Below are 15,561 nucleotides of genomic sequence, written 5' to 3' on the forward strand. Positions count from 1 at the left end.
ACAATACACACATGCGCTTAAAAATAAACACACGCACAGAATTCCCATGCATTCATCTTTTGCATCACTTCCTGCTTCCTTCCGTCAACAAGAGCAAAGGCGCTGAGTCAGCTTCTTATCACTGTCTCCTGGGAAGTTTACAACGGCAGGACATTTCCTCACAATGTTTATTTTTTTTTAAAGACTAGGAATTGTGTTTATTGGCCAAACGTCGATGCAAACTTGAGCGCTAATTCAAATCAGTTGGCCGCTAATGTTAGCGTGTTGCTCTGTCAATCGTTGGGCAGGAAAGCCCAACGATGAATGAGCAAAGAATGAGCAAGGAAATGCTCATTTGAAACGAGCATTTGAGAGTTCAGCAGGTTCAACTTTCGTGTCTTTTCAACAAGCTAGGAACGGACAAACCCACATCATACTTGGTTTAAACCTTAGCTTTTAACAATTAAAATAGAGACACCCCCCCCCCCCCCCAATTGGCTCCGAAATGGTTTGCTCCAGCTAATCCCTCCGATCTCTCCGGAGCCAATCAGATACAGCTGTCTTCCGAACATTTGCCGTGTAAGTAGCATTTTAACAAAAATCAAGATATGTTTTTCACTTCGCAATAGAATCACAATCATTCTTACCCATTGTTATTTTTTTGTTCCACTTAATAGTATGTGACTGTAAAGTATATGTTGGGAGGTGGCCCTTAGCGGCCCAAAGCGGCTCTTAGCGGCTCTTAGCGGCTGAAGCTAGCAAGCATTTGACTGTTGACATCGCATTGAGTTCACAACTAAGTGTTCCAAAAGGTTAGTTTCTCTTCACGGGCAATGAATGAAACGAGTCATTTTACAAGCCTTCGTATCAAAATGGAGTTGCCAAAACGACCAGCATGCATGGCAATGTATATACGCAAACTATGACAACGTGAATTCTGTGCAAGTGGGCTCAAGGTTCCCCGCGTTTAACAGATTCTGATTTATTAACAATACCACAGTGTAAGATTCTGTGGTACCATTTATTGATGTGGGGTTCCATTCTTTGCCTCCCAAATTTGTGAATAGAAGTACAAAAATAGGGGTTCCTCATTTTTATTCCTTCATTCATTTTGATCTATTTCCTTTTGGACAGAGCGGAATCAGGATCTACCCTCCATACCAGTTGGTGGCGCTCATGCACCTCGAGTTTGTTTGCCACCTGCCAAGTGCAAACCAATGGAAGAGAAAGCAATCACCGCTTTTCAAATGATGACCGGTAGTTCAAGCACATCTCTTCACTAAGGTAGGAGCTTCTTCCTCAGAGTTGCTGAAAATGTTCTCCAAACACTCCAAAGCTAAGACTCCTTGCTAGCAATCTTAAGAGAGCATTACGGGCCCTGGTCTCCGTGCAATGAATTGCGTTCAATGTGGCCCAAGTGATTGCTAAACAAAAATGTCAGCCAGAAGGCCCCTCTCCCAAACTTAGTTGGATCCACGGTAGATACCAAAGCCAAAGGTGTGGCGGCGGCGGCTGAGGGTGGCTCTGTTGATCGAATCCCGGTCGTTGAGTGCTGCGTGACAAAAAAAAGAAAAGAGAAGCGTGGCTGGCTTCTTCTCTTGTGTGTCAGACAGCATGTTCTTGTCAAGAAATTCGAAGTACAAGTGTACACGCTTAGACTTGTTATTTGGAAGTCCATCGGAAGCTTCCCGCCGCCGCCGCCGCCTTCCCAACGACCCCCGCGTTTGTCGTCTTTTCCACACGTGGAGGTCACTGTGACAGGAAGCGACGGCAGGAAATCTTTTTCCTGCCGCCGGCGTAAATTTAGATCGCAGCTGTTAGAGGTGGAAAATATTCAAGGCTGACGGGAGGCAAACGCTTTGTGCTTCCTGGTCAGCGGCCCCTATTTACACCGCAAACAAATCCCAGTGAAATGGCGTGCCCCCAACGTCCCCCCCCCCCCCCCCTTCTCGCTTAGGGTGGTAGCATCCAATTGGTGTGTGAGTGCAGCTACTGGCAATTTGCAATCCCATCTTGAAGGCCCAAGCAATCCCGATCACGTCATATTTCATGTTTGACGCCTCAATTCCACCAGTCTGGAATCTATTGAGATGCCTTTGCCTATAATCCTCTGCCCTGTCTTGTTGCCGGCAAATTTGAGTTTATGATGATGATGATGATGATGCGGGTCATCTTCCTCGCAAGCACACTTTTGACTTTTTCCAGCCGCGCTCCACAGTTGTCCGTCCGAGCAGCTGTGAGGGGGGAAAAAAGGCGTGGTGGCAGACCACAATAAACACGCGTCCGCTTTTAGCGCCCGGTTGCCACGTGAAAGCGTTTGGCGGGAAGGGGCGGGGCGGGGCCGGGCCCTCGGCCAGCGCCGCACCTGTGAAGAACAACGAGGGATGGCGGGAAAGCCGGAGAAGATCAGCTTTTGGCTGACGAGAACTAGCATCAACGGAGCTGTCGAGTCTGCGTTGGACATCGTCGGAAGGAAAGCGCACTCGAAACACGGCCCTCGCGGGCGGACGGACGGCCTCTGGATGGCCCTCGCCGCGAGAAAGAGCAGCCGAAGAACCACCGGCATGATGAGCGAGGGAAGGACAACAACGAGCAAACGGAAGGAACAAGAGAGAAAGCAGCCCAGCCCAAGGATGGCCAGGCCAAAACAAAGCAAGAAGGTGTCCTGAGCTTCCGTGTGTCACGTATTTGTCGTTGCTGCAGCGCATGAAAGCTGCCGTCCCTCACTCCCTCCCTCCCTCCCTAGGGAGCTGCATCCACCTCCTGCTCCTGCTGCTGGTGCTGCTGTTGTTGTCGTTGGTCTCCTGTGTAACGCGATCCAAATGTCAAGTTGAGAGTGGAGAAGGCAAACGTGGTCAGCTGTCGCCTTGTCTCATCAACACAGCAGAAGCTGACACTCGCCTTTGCCAGACCGGACCGTTCTGATGATTGTGTCTGACGGTTGAGCAAAAGCCAAGCGGACGTCTGCGTCACGGGAACAAAGCAATCAGTCACCACAAATGGCCGATTCCATTTTTATTGAAAACACAAATGATAGATAAAAAAAATACAAGAAAAAGTGCTATTACGCCCGGTAGAAAAGTGTGAACGTTAGGAAGGTGGCCAATGTGCGACAACCTGCGATAGGCGCCAGCAAAGCTTTGCTTTTGTACCGTTCGCCAAACCAGAGAAGAAACGTCAAACTTCATTCATAAGTCATATTTTGCATGAAGGAGAAAAGGCTGAGGAGCAAGAAAAGCCACCAGAGGTGGAAGGAGCAAGAAGACAAACAAGAGGAGAAAAGTCAACTACATGCCGAGGAGAGCCAGCAAGCCAGAGAAATGCCGCCAGCGGCAGCAGCGGCGGCAGCAGCAGCCGGCGGCCAACGGCGGTCTTTTCCAGTCCCATTTGCCGCCCGCCTGGCGCACTTCACAACTCCGACTCTCGCCCCAGCGGCTCGGGCTCGGGGTCCTGGAGGGCGTCGGGGCCAACGCTGCCGCCGTTGCCTTCGTCCGTGTCCTCCCGAGCCTCGGCCGCCGCCAGCTCATTCTCGTAGCAGAAGGAACCCGCGGCGGAGGCCGCGTACTTGTCGCGCCCCAACTGGCGGGCGCTGCAGCGCGGCGTGCCGGGCACCTCGTAGGTGGCGTGGAAGCGCGAGTAGTCCACCCGGTAGCGGTCGTTCTCCGGGAAGAGCACGGGCTCAAAGCGATGGCCCCACAAGATCTCGGAGGCCAGGTAGGAGCTGCGGAACTGCGTGGTCATGGCCGTGGCCTCCACCATGCCCTCCAGGATCACCACCACCTCCAGGTCGCAGGCGCGCAGCTCCCGCTCGCCCACGTCGTACAGAGGACTGTCCTCGTCGATCACGTGCACCACGGTGATGGGCGACAGCAGGAAGATGCGGTCCACGCCGCTGTCGAAGCCCACGTCGATGTCCGTCTGCTCCAGAGGGATGTGCTCGCCCTCGGCGGTGGTGCGCGAGCGCAGCAGCTGCGCCCGCACGTGAGCCTCCACCAGGTGACTCCGTCGCAGGTTGCCCACCCGCCACATCAGGCACAGCTTGTCGTCCCTCACGGCCACAGCCGCGTGGTGGCTGAACGCCAAGGTCTCGTTCCTCTTCTTGGGCTTGGCCATCTTGGCCATGATGGCGCCGACCACAAAGGCGTCGATGACGCAGCCCACTATGCTCTGGAAGACCACGGCCAAGACGGCCGCCGGGCACTCGTCCGTCACGTAGCGGGACCCGTAGCCGATGGTGGTCTGCGTCTCCACCGAGAACAGGAAGGCGGCCGTGAAAGTCCTGACGTTGGAGACGCACGGGTGGCCGCCGCTGCCGCCGCCGCCGCCGCCGCCGCCGCGGACCTCCAGGTCACCGTGGAGGATGGCCAGAAGCCAGAAGACGCAAGCAAAGAAGAGCCAGGAGAGCAGGAAGGCTGAACAGAAGATGAGCAGCATCCAGCGCCAGCGCACGTCCACGCAGGTGGTGAAGATGTCGGCCAGGTAACGCTGACCCTTCTCGCTCACGTTGACGTAGTGGACGTTGCAGTGGCCGTCCTTCTTCACAAAGCGGCTCGCCCGCCGCCGCCGCCACGCGCGCGCTCTGCCGCGAGCCGGCTCCGGGCCCGCCGCCACCTCCTTCTCAGACGCCGGACCGCCCATGGGCAGGAAGGGTGGTGGGAACGCTGGTCCGCTCAGTCGCCGGGGGTCACGATGGCGCCTTCACTGCTCCGTCATGGGCAGCGCCTGCAAAAGAGGACGGACGCCTGGTTAGCAAGGAGAGAGACTTAAGCTTGTGTTTGTGTTAAGGCCTGATTTGCAAGCCCATGGAACTAGCGTGGATGCTTTAAGCCCTCTGCAAAGTTGCACGTTTCTCAAAGGGAACAAATGGCAAAAGAGGCAATCGTTTTTTTGTTTTTTTTTTGGACGAAGCCAGTGCGAGTGGCAATATTGGAGGCCTTCTTTTTGTCCCTTCACTCGAGCTTCAAGCTCCTTCCAGAGCGTGGGCTCTTGACATGTTTCAATACTCCGGCTTTGGCCTGACTTCTTCTCCTGTTTCATTCGTCTTTGCTGCAGCTGTCAAATGGTGTTGTGTTATTTTCACTCAAAAGCTCTTCTCAAGGATGGAAATGTTCCTTTTCCAATTCAAGTCAACTTAGCCTTCAAGTAAGAGTGTATTGTTTGAAGGAGTCAGTCATCTGATTAATCCTACTGCGCACGAGTCGCCGCCACCGCATCTTGGTCATGCACGACACGAACGTGTGCGCGTGCGTGTCAATGCTGCGCAAGTGCCGCCGACAAATGTTGACAACAGGTGCCCGCGCGCGCGCGCGCGCGGGCAGCGAGAGTGCGGCGGACTCACGGTGGCGGAGTTGGATCGAAAACTTGCTGGTGCACCTCAAAGCCGCCAAATTTGATGCGGGTGCTTGTTGTTGTCGTCATCAGCAGCAGCAGCAGCAGCCTCCGCTTCGGTGCCGATCGCGCGCGCGCACGGAGGTCAAGTCCGCTCGCTCGCTCCGGCCGTGAAGTGTCATCCGCTCGCTATCGTGCGCTTTCCCTGTGTCTCTCGGGTTCGGTCCGGTCCGGAGCGTTTTAAACGCAAGGCTCCGACTGGGCACGCCCCCCGCGGTAACCCGGAGCCACCTACTTTGTTTCGGAGCTCACTATAGGAATCTTTAGCCTCCCTTCATTACTTATTTGAAATAATGCTTCCAAACGGCGGCACTTGAAATAGTGCAAACATTGGATGAAACGTGAGCGATTGCATTTGTGAAGGAAGGCATTTCTTGCTTCTTGTCACTAGCCAAGAGAATGGCAATGGAAATTGTATGCTGACGAGGGCACGCGTGGCTGCGTGGCTGCGTGGCTTCGCCCGCCGCCCGCCTGCCTACCTGCACGTTTTGTGCCAGACCCCGTCCGCCGATGGCTACTGTTCCCCTTCAATTTGTTCATCATATTGTTTTTATGAAGGGGAAGCAATTGCGCATGCGCTCATTTGCATGTGTCAAGGTTGGTTTCGTCGTCTCCTATTGTAGTCGATGGAGCTCATGGCAGTGCCTGTGTACGCCACACGGGGGCGCGGTGGTGTGAAGGAATTGAGTCGAACACGCAACGCAAGCAGGTCATGTTTTCATGTCAACGGAGCGGACTTTTATTTAGTGTCAACAGGCGCGATGGTTTTGTGTGACTACAATGCAACTTTCACTTTGTTCTTCGTTGGCGTTCCCATTTTGATGATGACAAAATTCCAGCTCACGCTGGAATCTCCACCAGAGAACAAAGACGATTGCGCAGAACATCCGCGTGCCTTTTTTTTGGACAAGAGCCTCTCTTCGATGTTATGTATGTAAAGAGAACTTTTGTAGCAGAGAGTGAAGACGCGTCTCTCGTTCAACCTTGTACACGTTTTCTGGTCGCGGGCTCCTATGCAGCAAATATTTCTCTGAAGTAGAAGGCAGGCACACCGGACGGAGCTCTTCTCGGAGGAGATGGACCTCGGAGTTAGCCTCGGCGTTTTCGGCTAGCGTGCCCGGGCGGCGGCGGCATCATTTTTGCCGGCCCGGTCTCTCGGCGAGGGTGACCTCTTGAGCCCATAGGCCTGGGCGCTGATCTGGGGCGCCGGGACCTCGGCGGTCCGGTTGAAGAGCAGGTAGTCGACGGCGTAGCGGCTCCCGCCAGCCCGGATCATCTCCTGGAAGACGTGACCCCACCGGATGTCGTCCTGCGTGTAGGAGGTGCGCGTCTGGTGCAGCGTGCCCGTGCTGTCGTCCGTGTAGGTGAAGGAGACCAGCACCTCCAGGTCGGAGCGCCGCAGCTCGGCCGCGCTCATCCCGTAGAGCGGGCTGCCCTCTTGGATCCGGTGGCAGACGGCGGTGGGAGTCACCAGAACAATGTCAGGCTGCTGGATGAGCAGGTCCCGGTAGCTGACGTCCACCCTGCCGGTGGCGTGGACCTCGGCGCGCAGTATCTGAGCGCGCGCCGTCCCCTCCACCAGGTGGTTGCTGCGGAAGTCACCCACCCGCCAGGAAAGGCACAGGTGTCCGTCGCGAAGGTTGACCACGGCGCAGTGGCTGAAGCCCACCGTCTGCGCCCGCTTCCTGGCCGAGGCCATCTTGGCCACGGCGATGCCGATGACAAAGGTGTCGATGAAGCAGCTGACCACGTCCTGGACGGTGACGACGACGATGGCCACGGCGCAGTTCTCCGACATGCCCCGGGCGCCGTAGCCGATGGTGGTCTGGGTCTCCAGGGAGAAGAGGAAGGCGGCGGTGAAGCTGCGCACCTGGTAGACGCACGGCTCCGTCTCGCGGTCCTGGACGTCGCCGTGAGCCAAGGCGATGACCCAGAAGAGGATCCCGAAAAAGAGCCAGGATAGGATGTAGGAGAGTGCAAAGAGCAGCAGCATGGCCCTCCAGCGGAGCTCCACCAGGGTGGTGAAGATGTCGGCCACCAAGCGGAGCCACTCGTGGGGCAGGTTGCGGAACACCACGTTGCAGCCGCCCTCTTTGCGCATGTAGCGCCGCTTGCGGCCCGCCGCTTCCGCCGTCACGGGTCCGTACGCCATCCTGGTGAGTGCAAACCAGGCAAACCTCACACGTTGGTCGCATCCATTTTTGGACTTTTGCCTTACTTCTCTGTCTAATTGTGCATGATTTTCTAGGACTGCCTGCCCCGGGGCCAGAGAGTGGGGTTCCATGCATGTACTGCATGTACTGCATGTACTGCATGTACTGCATGTACTGCATGTACTGCATGTACTGCATGTACCGGATGTACTGCATGTTGCGGTTGCGCCAGGATGCCGTGCCTGGCCTTTCTTTGAGGCGTGTTTTGACCTCCGAGCGAGCGAGCGACTACCCCCGCCACCGTGTGTACAAAACACACGGTGACCTTCCACGCAAGCTTTCCGCCAAGCTGGGCATGGCGTGCTTCCCTCAATTACGGCGTCATTACATGCTTGCCTGTTGCCCCCCAGGCAGTCTCTCTCTACCTCCCTGCCTCCCTCCCTACCTCCCTTCCACCCGCCCCCGGCCTCCTCAGTCAGGCCACGGCCACCTTCCACGACGACCTTCGAGCGTTTCTCCCAAAGGTGACAACGGGCGTTGTCGCTCCGCTCGCTTCGCTGATCACGCGAGCCGTTAGCATTTGATGAACACGCCATTAGCGAGCGGTCGACGTGACGACAGGCGCGGACATGTGTTAGCGGTTACTGATGAACGCAAATCCCTCCCGGCAAGACCCGATATTGCTCCCGATATGGCAGGCGAGTCATTTTTGACCAGAAAGCAAGTATGGAGCTTGAAACGCAACCCTGTGACAAAATGCCTGGTCTCGCCCGAATCTAGCAAAAGAGAAGGAAGAGAAGCGCTACCTGAGCTTTGCGTGTGCCTCCGCGGGCAGCCAGGCGGGCTGGAATGAAGCGGCGCACCACCTGTTGACGCAAAACACAGCAGAATGCAGGTGACCTGGCCACGCCTCCCGCCTGCCCGCTTCCGAGTGCCCGCCCGCTTCCGACTTTGTCCTCGAGGCTTTTGATGGGAGGGTCTGTCGGTCGGTCGGTCGGTCGGTCGGCCGGCCAGCCAGTAGTGCTCTGACGGAACCTTTATTCAGAAGCTTCAAGTAGAAGCAAAAGTTCCCTCGGGTGCCTTTTCTGATGGCGCTTTTGGTGCTCGCTCGAGTCGAGCAGCGTCACCCGCCGGCCAGCCAGCCAGCCAGCCAGCCAGCCAGCCAGCGCCCGGCCGGGCGGGCGGCCCACGTGCGGTCAAAGTCGCATTCCACCGTGTAATCATTCAGCCAGCGTTTGAAGATTGCAAACCTACCAGGTTGTCCGGGTGACATGAGGGCCGGCCCGGCCGGGACCTCATCTGCTGCGTGCGCACGCGTCGCCCATTTTATTGTTCCAACAGTGTTCCAGCCGCCTGTAACATTTTCCGATGCTCTAATATTTTCCATGATCCGTGGCTGTCACGGCCGCCTTTTAATGGGCTCATTAGACAAACGCACACGCGCGCGTTCCCAACAAAAGGCTACATTTAACGAGGCGCATTTTAGCCTCGCGCCGCGGGGGGCCAAACTTGGGCACGCCGCAGCGAGGTCACGCTGAGTCGTTTAGTTTATTTCGTTGAACTTGAAATCGCTCCTGTCAGATGACTGACAGACGAGTATCGGTGGAGGAGAACGAGCGGCCGGCCGGCGGACGTCGCAGGCACGGACGCATGCGCACGGCGTGCGTGACCGACCACCGGAGGCGCCGATGGAGTCCAGATGCGAGGCCGTGCACGTCCGGGCGCCGGGCCGCGACCTGAGCCTGCATGCGTGTGTGCTTTTGCCTCTGCGGCCACCTGCTAACGTGCTAGCCGCTCATTACAAGCCGAGCGTAAACGAGTGGAATGAAAGTGCCGCTTGTGTTTGTTTGGCAACTTTGTTAACTTGTTTACCAGCTAACAAACTAGCTTCTTCCGCTCAGCTCAGTACGCCTCATTAGCATCTTCCTGTGTGTGTCTGTCGCAAATGTGTGCGTGGGTGCCTGCACAGTTGCCTGGCTTGGGTTTGCGCAAATACTTTTGGTGTGTGCTATGGGACTATTTCCTGTTACTTTGTGCACCTGCGTGCTCAAAGTCTGACCCCAGAAAGTGTTTATGTCTTTTTATTTTATGAGCCAGCCTCATTATTGGGAGGTGGTCAGCTGCAGACGCAAATGGCACGGCAGCCGGCACCTCGGAGCGCTTCCGGCTTAAGCTCCCGACGCGGGGGCTCGGAGACTGACGGCGCCAATGCCGACTCCAAATAACGCCGAGTCCCGCCAAGTCCCGTCTGCCGCTGAGGGCGGCCAAAGGCAGCGCCGACAGTGCCATGTGTCCGCCAAACTGCGTCGTCGCGGCCAGAGTGGAAAAGTGGCACAAGCAGGTAACCTTCATTGTTTATTCCTTCTTTGCTCTAAGCACGCAAACACAATCGGGAATCATTCTGACGATGAAAGCGGTCACGAGACCACGCTCATTTTTGTCATGCAGATGGCCGTCGGCCTTGTGCTGATGTTTGGGTGGGCACCTTTCTTCAAAGGCGTCCTTCTGTTGGGACCCATCGAGTGACGGACGGACGGCTGGGCCCCTTTTCAAGCAAGCGCCAGAGACGTTTGGTGTGCGCGCGGCAGCCGGTAAGAAACATTTATGTATAGAATAGAAGGTTTGATGTTTATTCAACGGAAGGAGGGAGGGAGGGGATCTACAATCAAGCGAATGGATCGGACGTCAATAATAGCACCAGACGTTCAGTTAACACGGAGAGGTGAAGACACTCAAGGTGTGGATCAGTTCTTGCTGGCCACCAGGCTCTGGTACATGGGTTTGACCACCACGTGGAGCATCAGGGAGCCGTCCACCAGGTAGTCGGAGGTGCGGCGGTGCAGGTCGGCGTCGGCCAGGAAGTCGCCGTTCTCCTCGGTGCTCTGGTGGAAGTCGTAGACGTGCTTGACGTGCAGCCGGCCCTGCTGGCGCGCCACCACCAGAAGCGTCTTCTGGAAGCTCACCCCGGCAAAGTCGGCGCTGGAGGTGGCGGGCGTGACGATGACTCGGGGGCGCCCACCCTCGGCCCCCCGCGCCGGCTGCATGGCGCCCGTCTCGCCGCCGCCGTACGTGGGCCTCATGCTGAGCGGCAGCCAGCGGGGCGAGAACAGCACGTTCCAGGTCACCTGCCGCAGGAAGGAAGCCGGTCGGTCGGCCGGGTCGCGACAACGCGCCTTGGGATCGGCTTTCACGGCCGGCGGCCACCTACCCGCTTGCCGGAGTCATGGCCGCTGGGCCCCAGCTGCGTCTGGAAGCTGGTGCTGCGGTCGTCGCGAGCCGGGTTGCTCACCGCCCAGGCGGACCCCCACGGCGGCGCCAGGTAGTTGCGCGGCACAAACAGGCTGCAGTTGAGGTCAAAGTACTTGGCCATGTGCACGGGGGAGGCGGCGTGGAACTGGTAGGACAGGTAGAGCAGGTCCCGGACCGACTCCCGGTAGCGGGCCAAGACGGCCGACTGGCTCTGTAGGCGGAAGAGCTCCCGGGGCGGCATCATAGCGTAGCGCACGGCTCGCAGCGCGTTCTCCGCTGTCAGCCCGTCGGGGCGGTTGCGCGAGATCCACTCCTCTAGCCCGGAGAAGAGCTCCATCTCGCTGTGCACCACCAGGTCGGAGCGCCGCAGGAGCGTCATGAGCAGCCGGGAGCTCAGGCCGCTCCACTCGCCGCTCCGCAGGACCGACGACAGGTTCCACGCCAGGTAGCGGAGGCAGTCGTCCCGCAGCGCCACGTCGCCCGCCTCCGCCGCATACTCGTACCAGCCCGCCACGTGGCCCGAGGGCGATTCCCGGGCCAGGTTGAGGCTCATGTAGCGGCTCAGGCCCTGCCGCAGCGCCGCCACCTGGTACTTGGTGGCCAGCCGGTGGAGGGCCGTGGCCTGCTCCGGCCGCAGGGAGATCTCGCCGCAGTACAGGTACCTGCGGGCAAAGGCTGGCTCTCAGAAGAGGAAGGAGGCCGGAGCGCCGGCGCCGCCTGCCGTCTTTTCTGCCCACCTGATGAACTTTTCAAAGACGGCGGCGCATTCCGGGCTCTCGCGCAGCGTCAGCGCGCTGCCGTTATGCTCCCGCAGCAGGTCGGCCAGCACCGGACTCTGCAGCGACACAACCAGCGCGTGGACCGCCATCAGCTTGACCTCGTCGCCGTTGGGCGTCTCCAGCCGCAGCGTGGCGTCGCTGCCGTTGCCCTGGAGCAGTAGCGCCTCCAGACGCCCCACCAGCCCCAGAGAGTGGCTCAGGGTGTCAGCAGCGGGGTCCGGGCCGCCGTCCGCCTTCAAGGTGCCTGAGCCCAGGCACGGGAGGTAAAATGAAAAGATTGAAAGTGGGATTAAGCCGCAGGCCTCTGTGTCCAGATTGGCCGGAAACACATGTGCGTCTGCCGTAAGTAGGGCGCCGGCCGATCGGCTCATCGATCGATCGGTCGGTCGGTCGCCTGACAAGCCATTGTGGGTCAGTTGCACGCGGCGCTTATTGATTGCCGCGTTTGTCCTGCGCCCATCGTTCCTAAGCAGAAGAGAGCAGTTGGCGGCCCGTGGCACGGGCTAAGAAAGTTCTCGGATCAAGCTAATGTGCGCGAGCGACGGCGTTGTCTGAGCAACGCCGGAAGAAACCTCCTACGACTTACTTTTACAGACGACCCCGGTACAAGACAGTTTTCATCATGGGCCTTCAGAATTTGAAAATCTCACCCGTTACCGCCGCTGCCTGAAGCAGCTGCAGCAGCTGCAGCACCACCACCACCACCACCGCCGGCTTCATCTTGTTCATCTTCTCCGGCGCTTCTTTGTGTCCGAGCGTGCCGAGTACGATGCCGATGCTGCGTCAGGGTGATGATGACTTTGAATGTGGGTCATCGGCCCCGCCTGCTTCATGGGTGGAGCCTGGGCTGGCACGCCCGGCCGGCTCCACCCCGCCCCGCCCTGCCTCAGAACGTGACCCCGGCTGGACTTTTTGTTCATCAAATGGCCTAGCTCAGTGGCCTAGTGGTAGAGTGTCCGCCCTGAGGCTGGAAGGTTGTGGGTTCAAACCCCGGCCGGGTCATACCAAAGACTATAAAAATGGGACCCATTGCCTCCCTGCTTGGCACTCAGCATTAAGGGTTGGAATTGGGGGGTTAGATCACCAACTGATTCCCGAGCGCGGCACCGCTGCTGCTCACTGCTCCCCTCTCCCCCAGGGGATGGATTAAAATCACACGGGGATGGGTTAAATGCAGAGGACAAATTTCACCACACCCAGGTGTGTGTGTGACGATCATTGGGACTTTAATCTTTTAATCTTTTTAAATCCCTTATTAGCATTATTTGTCACCATTGGTTGTTGGAAATGAGTCAAAAGAGCAGCAATGAAAATGGGATGCAATGCAAGACAGCTTTTGCACGCAGGTGTCTTCCAGCTAGTGAGCTTTCTCCAGCCACCAGGTGTCGCCACACACTTGCTGCACCTTGAGCCCCTGGGGCTTGAGCTGGAGCTTGTTTGTGGTTGCCCTGGCCGGCCCGCCGCCACCGCTCTTCCTCAAAGCTCTCCTGAGAGTTTGTCGTTGGCACTTGCTCTCTTGCTCGCGAGCTCGCCTCACTTTGTATCCAGCCTGCGCTTGTCTCCCTGCGCTTGCTCTCCTCCATCGACAATCTGCGCTGGGCAATCAGTCAGGTACGTCAAGGCGTCGATCACTCTGACTCCATTTCTTTTTCAATCTTTTTTCAACTAAGCGCCGACTCATGAGGAAGAGGCCTTGACTAAATATCACCGGCGGCCATCGTTTCTTTCCGGCTGTGTCGGCTCCTGAGGCCAGGTCACCGCGTGCGTGACTCATCCACCGTACAGGACTCCGGTGAAGGACCGGACCGGACCAAAGCAAAGGCCCCATCGCAGCGCACCAAAGTCTGTCGTGTTGACTTTTGACAAGGTCGACTCCTTTGTGCACTTTCACCTGGGTGAAATATTTGACTAGAGTTAAACATTAATATCTTTCTCTCACCTCCTGCGTGCGTGCCTGCGTGCGTGCCGACAGGCCGACGCTCGCGATGGAGCGGAACGCCAGCCGACCCGCTGGTTGCGGTCCGCAGGTGTCCTCGCTCTACTTCAAGCTGTGTGACCTGCAGGCGGCCTGGGGCGTGGCGGCGGAGGCCTTGGCGGCGGCCGGCGCCGTGCTCAGCCTGCTTCTGTTGGTGACGCTGCTCGCCAGCGTACCCTTCGTGCGGGAGCCCCAGCGTAGGAGCGGCGTGGCCCTGCACGCTATCTTCCTGGCGTGCACGGGCGGCCTCTTCGGCCTGACCTTCGCCTTCGTCGTGGGCGAGAACTTATCCACCTGCGTGTCGCGGCGCTTCCTGTTTGGCGTCCTCTTTGCCGGCTGCTTTTCCTGTCTCCTGGTTCAAGGTGTGCGGCTGAACGCGCTGGCCCGGGGCAAGCGCGCGCCGCCGGCACTGAGTTCCTGCCTGGCCGCCGCGGCTCTGTGGGCGGTGGAGGTGGTGGTCAACGCCGAGTGGCTGATCATCACGGTGGCGCGCCAGCCGGCGACGGACGGGCCCGCCGACGCAGCCTGCAACCTGACCAAAGCCGACTTTGCCATGGCGCTCATCTACGTGATGGCGCTCCTGGTCGCTACGCTGTGCGCCGGCCTTGGCGTGGTGGCGGCCGGAAAAGAGCAGCCGTGGAGGAGGGAGGGCGCCCTCATCCTGGCCTGCGCCTTCCTCTCGGCGGCCATCTGGGTGGCGTGGATCGCCTTGTACGTCCGGGGGAGCGAAGGCGGGCCCGGGTGGGACCAGCCCACCCTGGCCGTAGCCCTGGTGGCCAACGCCTGGATCTTCCTGGCCACCGTCGCCATCCCTCAAGTGTGCTGCTCGGGAGGAGACGGGGAACCCGACTTTGGCCAGGACGCGCACCCGGGCCGCGCCGTGGGCTACGAGAACGTTGTCCGGGGACGCAACGTTTTCGCCGACAGCAGGGAGAACAAAGCCTTCGCCGCTGACGAGCCCGCGCAAGGTAGGCTCAAATGCTGTTCTGTTCTTTGAAGCGACTCCGAGGCTCTGGTGCCTTGGATCCTCGCCTCGCCTCTTTCAATGCTCGTGCCGCCTTTGCCGCTCACCCTAGCCGATTGCAGATGCCGAGGCGGTGTCCCCGTACAGCGGCTACACGGGTCAGCTGAGAAATTCCGTGTACCAGCCCACCGAGCTGGCCATCATCTCCGAAGCCCGCGTGAGTACGCTGCTCCCGCCCGCCCGCTTTGTCTGGAATCTTTTTGGACTCTCCTTTGGGGCTTTTTGTTTGTCGGCGGCAGAATCCTCCGGGAGGAGGGCCCTCCCATTCCGCCATTCCCAGAGCGTCTGCCCTCGCAAATGCTTACGGAAACAACGTAAGGCCGCATGGGCTTCCTGTTCCATCATATCTGCACGCGTGTGTGTGTCTGTCTGATCTTGTGCTTCCTCGTTTCTTCTTCTTCAGGATCACGCGTCGTCGCTAAGGAGGACAGAGTGGTAACACCCGCTCGGCGTGCTCTTCTGGCCCCTCCCTCTGCCTGATGATAGTCCGGACGCCGATCCGTTCACCGCTCGCGTTGGACGGAGGCAAGGGCTGCGGACTCATAATACTTATGTCTGTTGTGGGCCGCTGTGTCTGAACTCCGCAAGACAGAAGTGCAGCGCGCCACGCCACATTCAAGTTTAGCACACGCTTGTGGAGATTCTCCTGCAAACTCCACGCTAGCTTCAAGGACAATTGGCAGCACTGCATTTTAGGCCACTCCACGAGACGGTAATATAGCTGCAACACGGCCCCACGCCTCATCTTTTTCACTGTCAGAATTTATTCATTTGGTTCTTTGCAAAATAAAAGCGCCTCAGCTCATTTCCCGTCGTCCCATGGGAGCCGGGCTCCGGCCTCGGCTTAACAGGGGGTTGGAGAAACGGGTCGAGGTCGTTGGGGGACGTTTGATTGATTGCTGCTAACCTCTGCAAACGCTCTCGCCCCTTTGTGTGTGTGTGTGTCTCTTGAGTGCATTTCACTTCCACTTTTGCAAAATGACAAGTCGCGGCGCTCTCGGAACAACAACTCTT

At 58.2% G+C, this 15,561-nt stretch overlaps 4 protein-coding genes across 10 annotated transcripts; 1 reads left to right on the forward strand and 3 right to left on the reverse strand.

The window, feature by feature from the left end:
• Window positions 1-89: 89 nt before the first annotated feature.
• On the forward strand, window positions 90-15,352 carry gprc5c (G protein-coupled receptor, class C, group 5, member C). Of its 6 annotated transcripts, XM_061304337.1 has the most exons (10): window positions 90-558; window positions 657-791; window positions 1,114-1,263; window positions 9,618-9,861; window positions 9,969-10,111; window positions 13,219-13,415; window positions 13,521-14,491; window positions 14,610-14,704; window positions 14,787-14,861; window positions 14,951-15,352. In XM_061304337.1, exons 7-10 carry the CDS (start codon window positions 13,534-13,536, stop codon window positions 14,984-14,986), a joined length of 1,164 nt encoding a protein of 387 aa, XP_061160321.1. In that variant the 5' UTR covers window positions 90-558; window positions 657-791; window positions 1,114-1,263; window positions 9,618-9,861; window positions 9,969-10,111; window positions 13,219-13,415; window positions 13,521-13,533; the 3' UTR covers window positions 14,987-15,352. The 6 variants fall into 6 exon arrangements, with proteins under 6 accessions (XP_061160321.1, XP_061160320.1, XP_061160319.1 ...); XM_061304336.1 differs by lacking the exons at window positions 90-558; window positions 657-791; window positions 1,114-1,263 and adding an exon at window positions 7,388-7,523; XM_061304335.1 differs by lacking the exons at window positions 90-558; window positions 657-791; window positions 1,114-1,263 and adding an exon at window positions 8,298-8,415.
• LOC133171202 (inward rectifier potassium channel 2-like) lies at window positions 2,982-4,617 on the reverse strand. Its single transcript, XM_061304334.1, has one exon. The coding sequence runs from the start codon at window positions 4,615-4,617 to the stop codon at window positions 3,388-3,390; it is 1,230 nt and encodes a 409-aa protein (XP_061160318.1). The 3' UTR covers window positions 2,982-3,387.
• kcnj16a (potassium inwardly rectifying channel subfamily J member 16a) lies at window positions 6,078-8,448 on the reverse strand. Its single transcript, XM_061304342.1, has 2 exons — window positions 8,327-8,448; window positions 6,078-7,520 (listed from the first exon to the last, which is right to left on the reverse strand). Exon 2 carries the CDS (start codon window positions 7,517-7,519, stop codon window positions 6,476-6,478), a length of 1,044 nt encoding a protein of 347 aa, XP_061160326.1. The 5' UTR covers window position 7,520; window positions 8,327-8,448; the 3' UTR covers window positions 6,078-6,475.
• btbd17a (BTB (POZ) domain containing 17a) lies at window positions 10,122-12,464 on the reverse strand. 2 transcript variants are annotated; one of them, XM_061304333.1, is made up of 4 exons: window positions 12,199-12,464; window positions 11,507-11,792; window positions 10,729-11,431; window positions 10,122-10,645 (listed from the first exon to the last, which is right to left on the reverse strand). In XM_061304333.1, exons 1-4 carry the CDS (start codon window positions 12,275-12,277, stop codon window positions 10,265-10,267), a joined length of 1,449 nt encoding a protein of 482 aa, XP_061160317.1. In that variant the 5' UTR covers window positions 12,278-12,464; the 3' UTR covers window positions 10,122-10,264. The 2 variants fall into 2 exon arrangements, with proteins under 2 accessions (XP_061160317.1, XP_061160316.1); XM_061304332.1 differs by having other exon boundaries at window positions 11,507-12,464.
• Window positions 15,353-15,561: the final 209 nt, after the last annotated feature.

This window comes from Syngnathus typhle, linkage group LG18, assembly GCF_033458585.1.
Source record: "Syngnathus typhle isolate RoL2023-S1 ecotype Sweden linkage group LG18, RoL_Styp_1.0, whole genome shotgun sequence".
NCBI lineage: Eukaryota > Metazoa > Chordata > Actinopteri > Syngnathiformes > Syngnathidae > Syngnathus > Syngnathus typhle.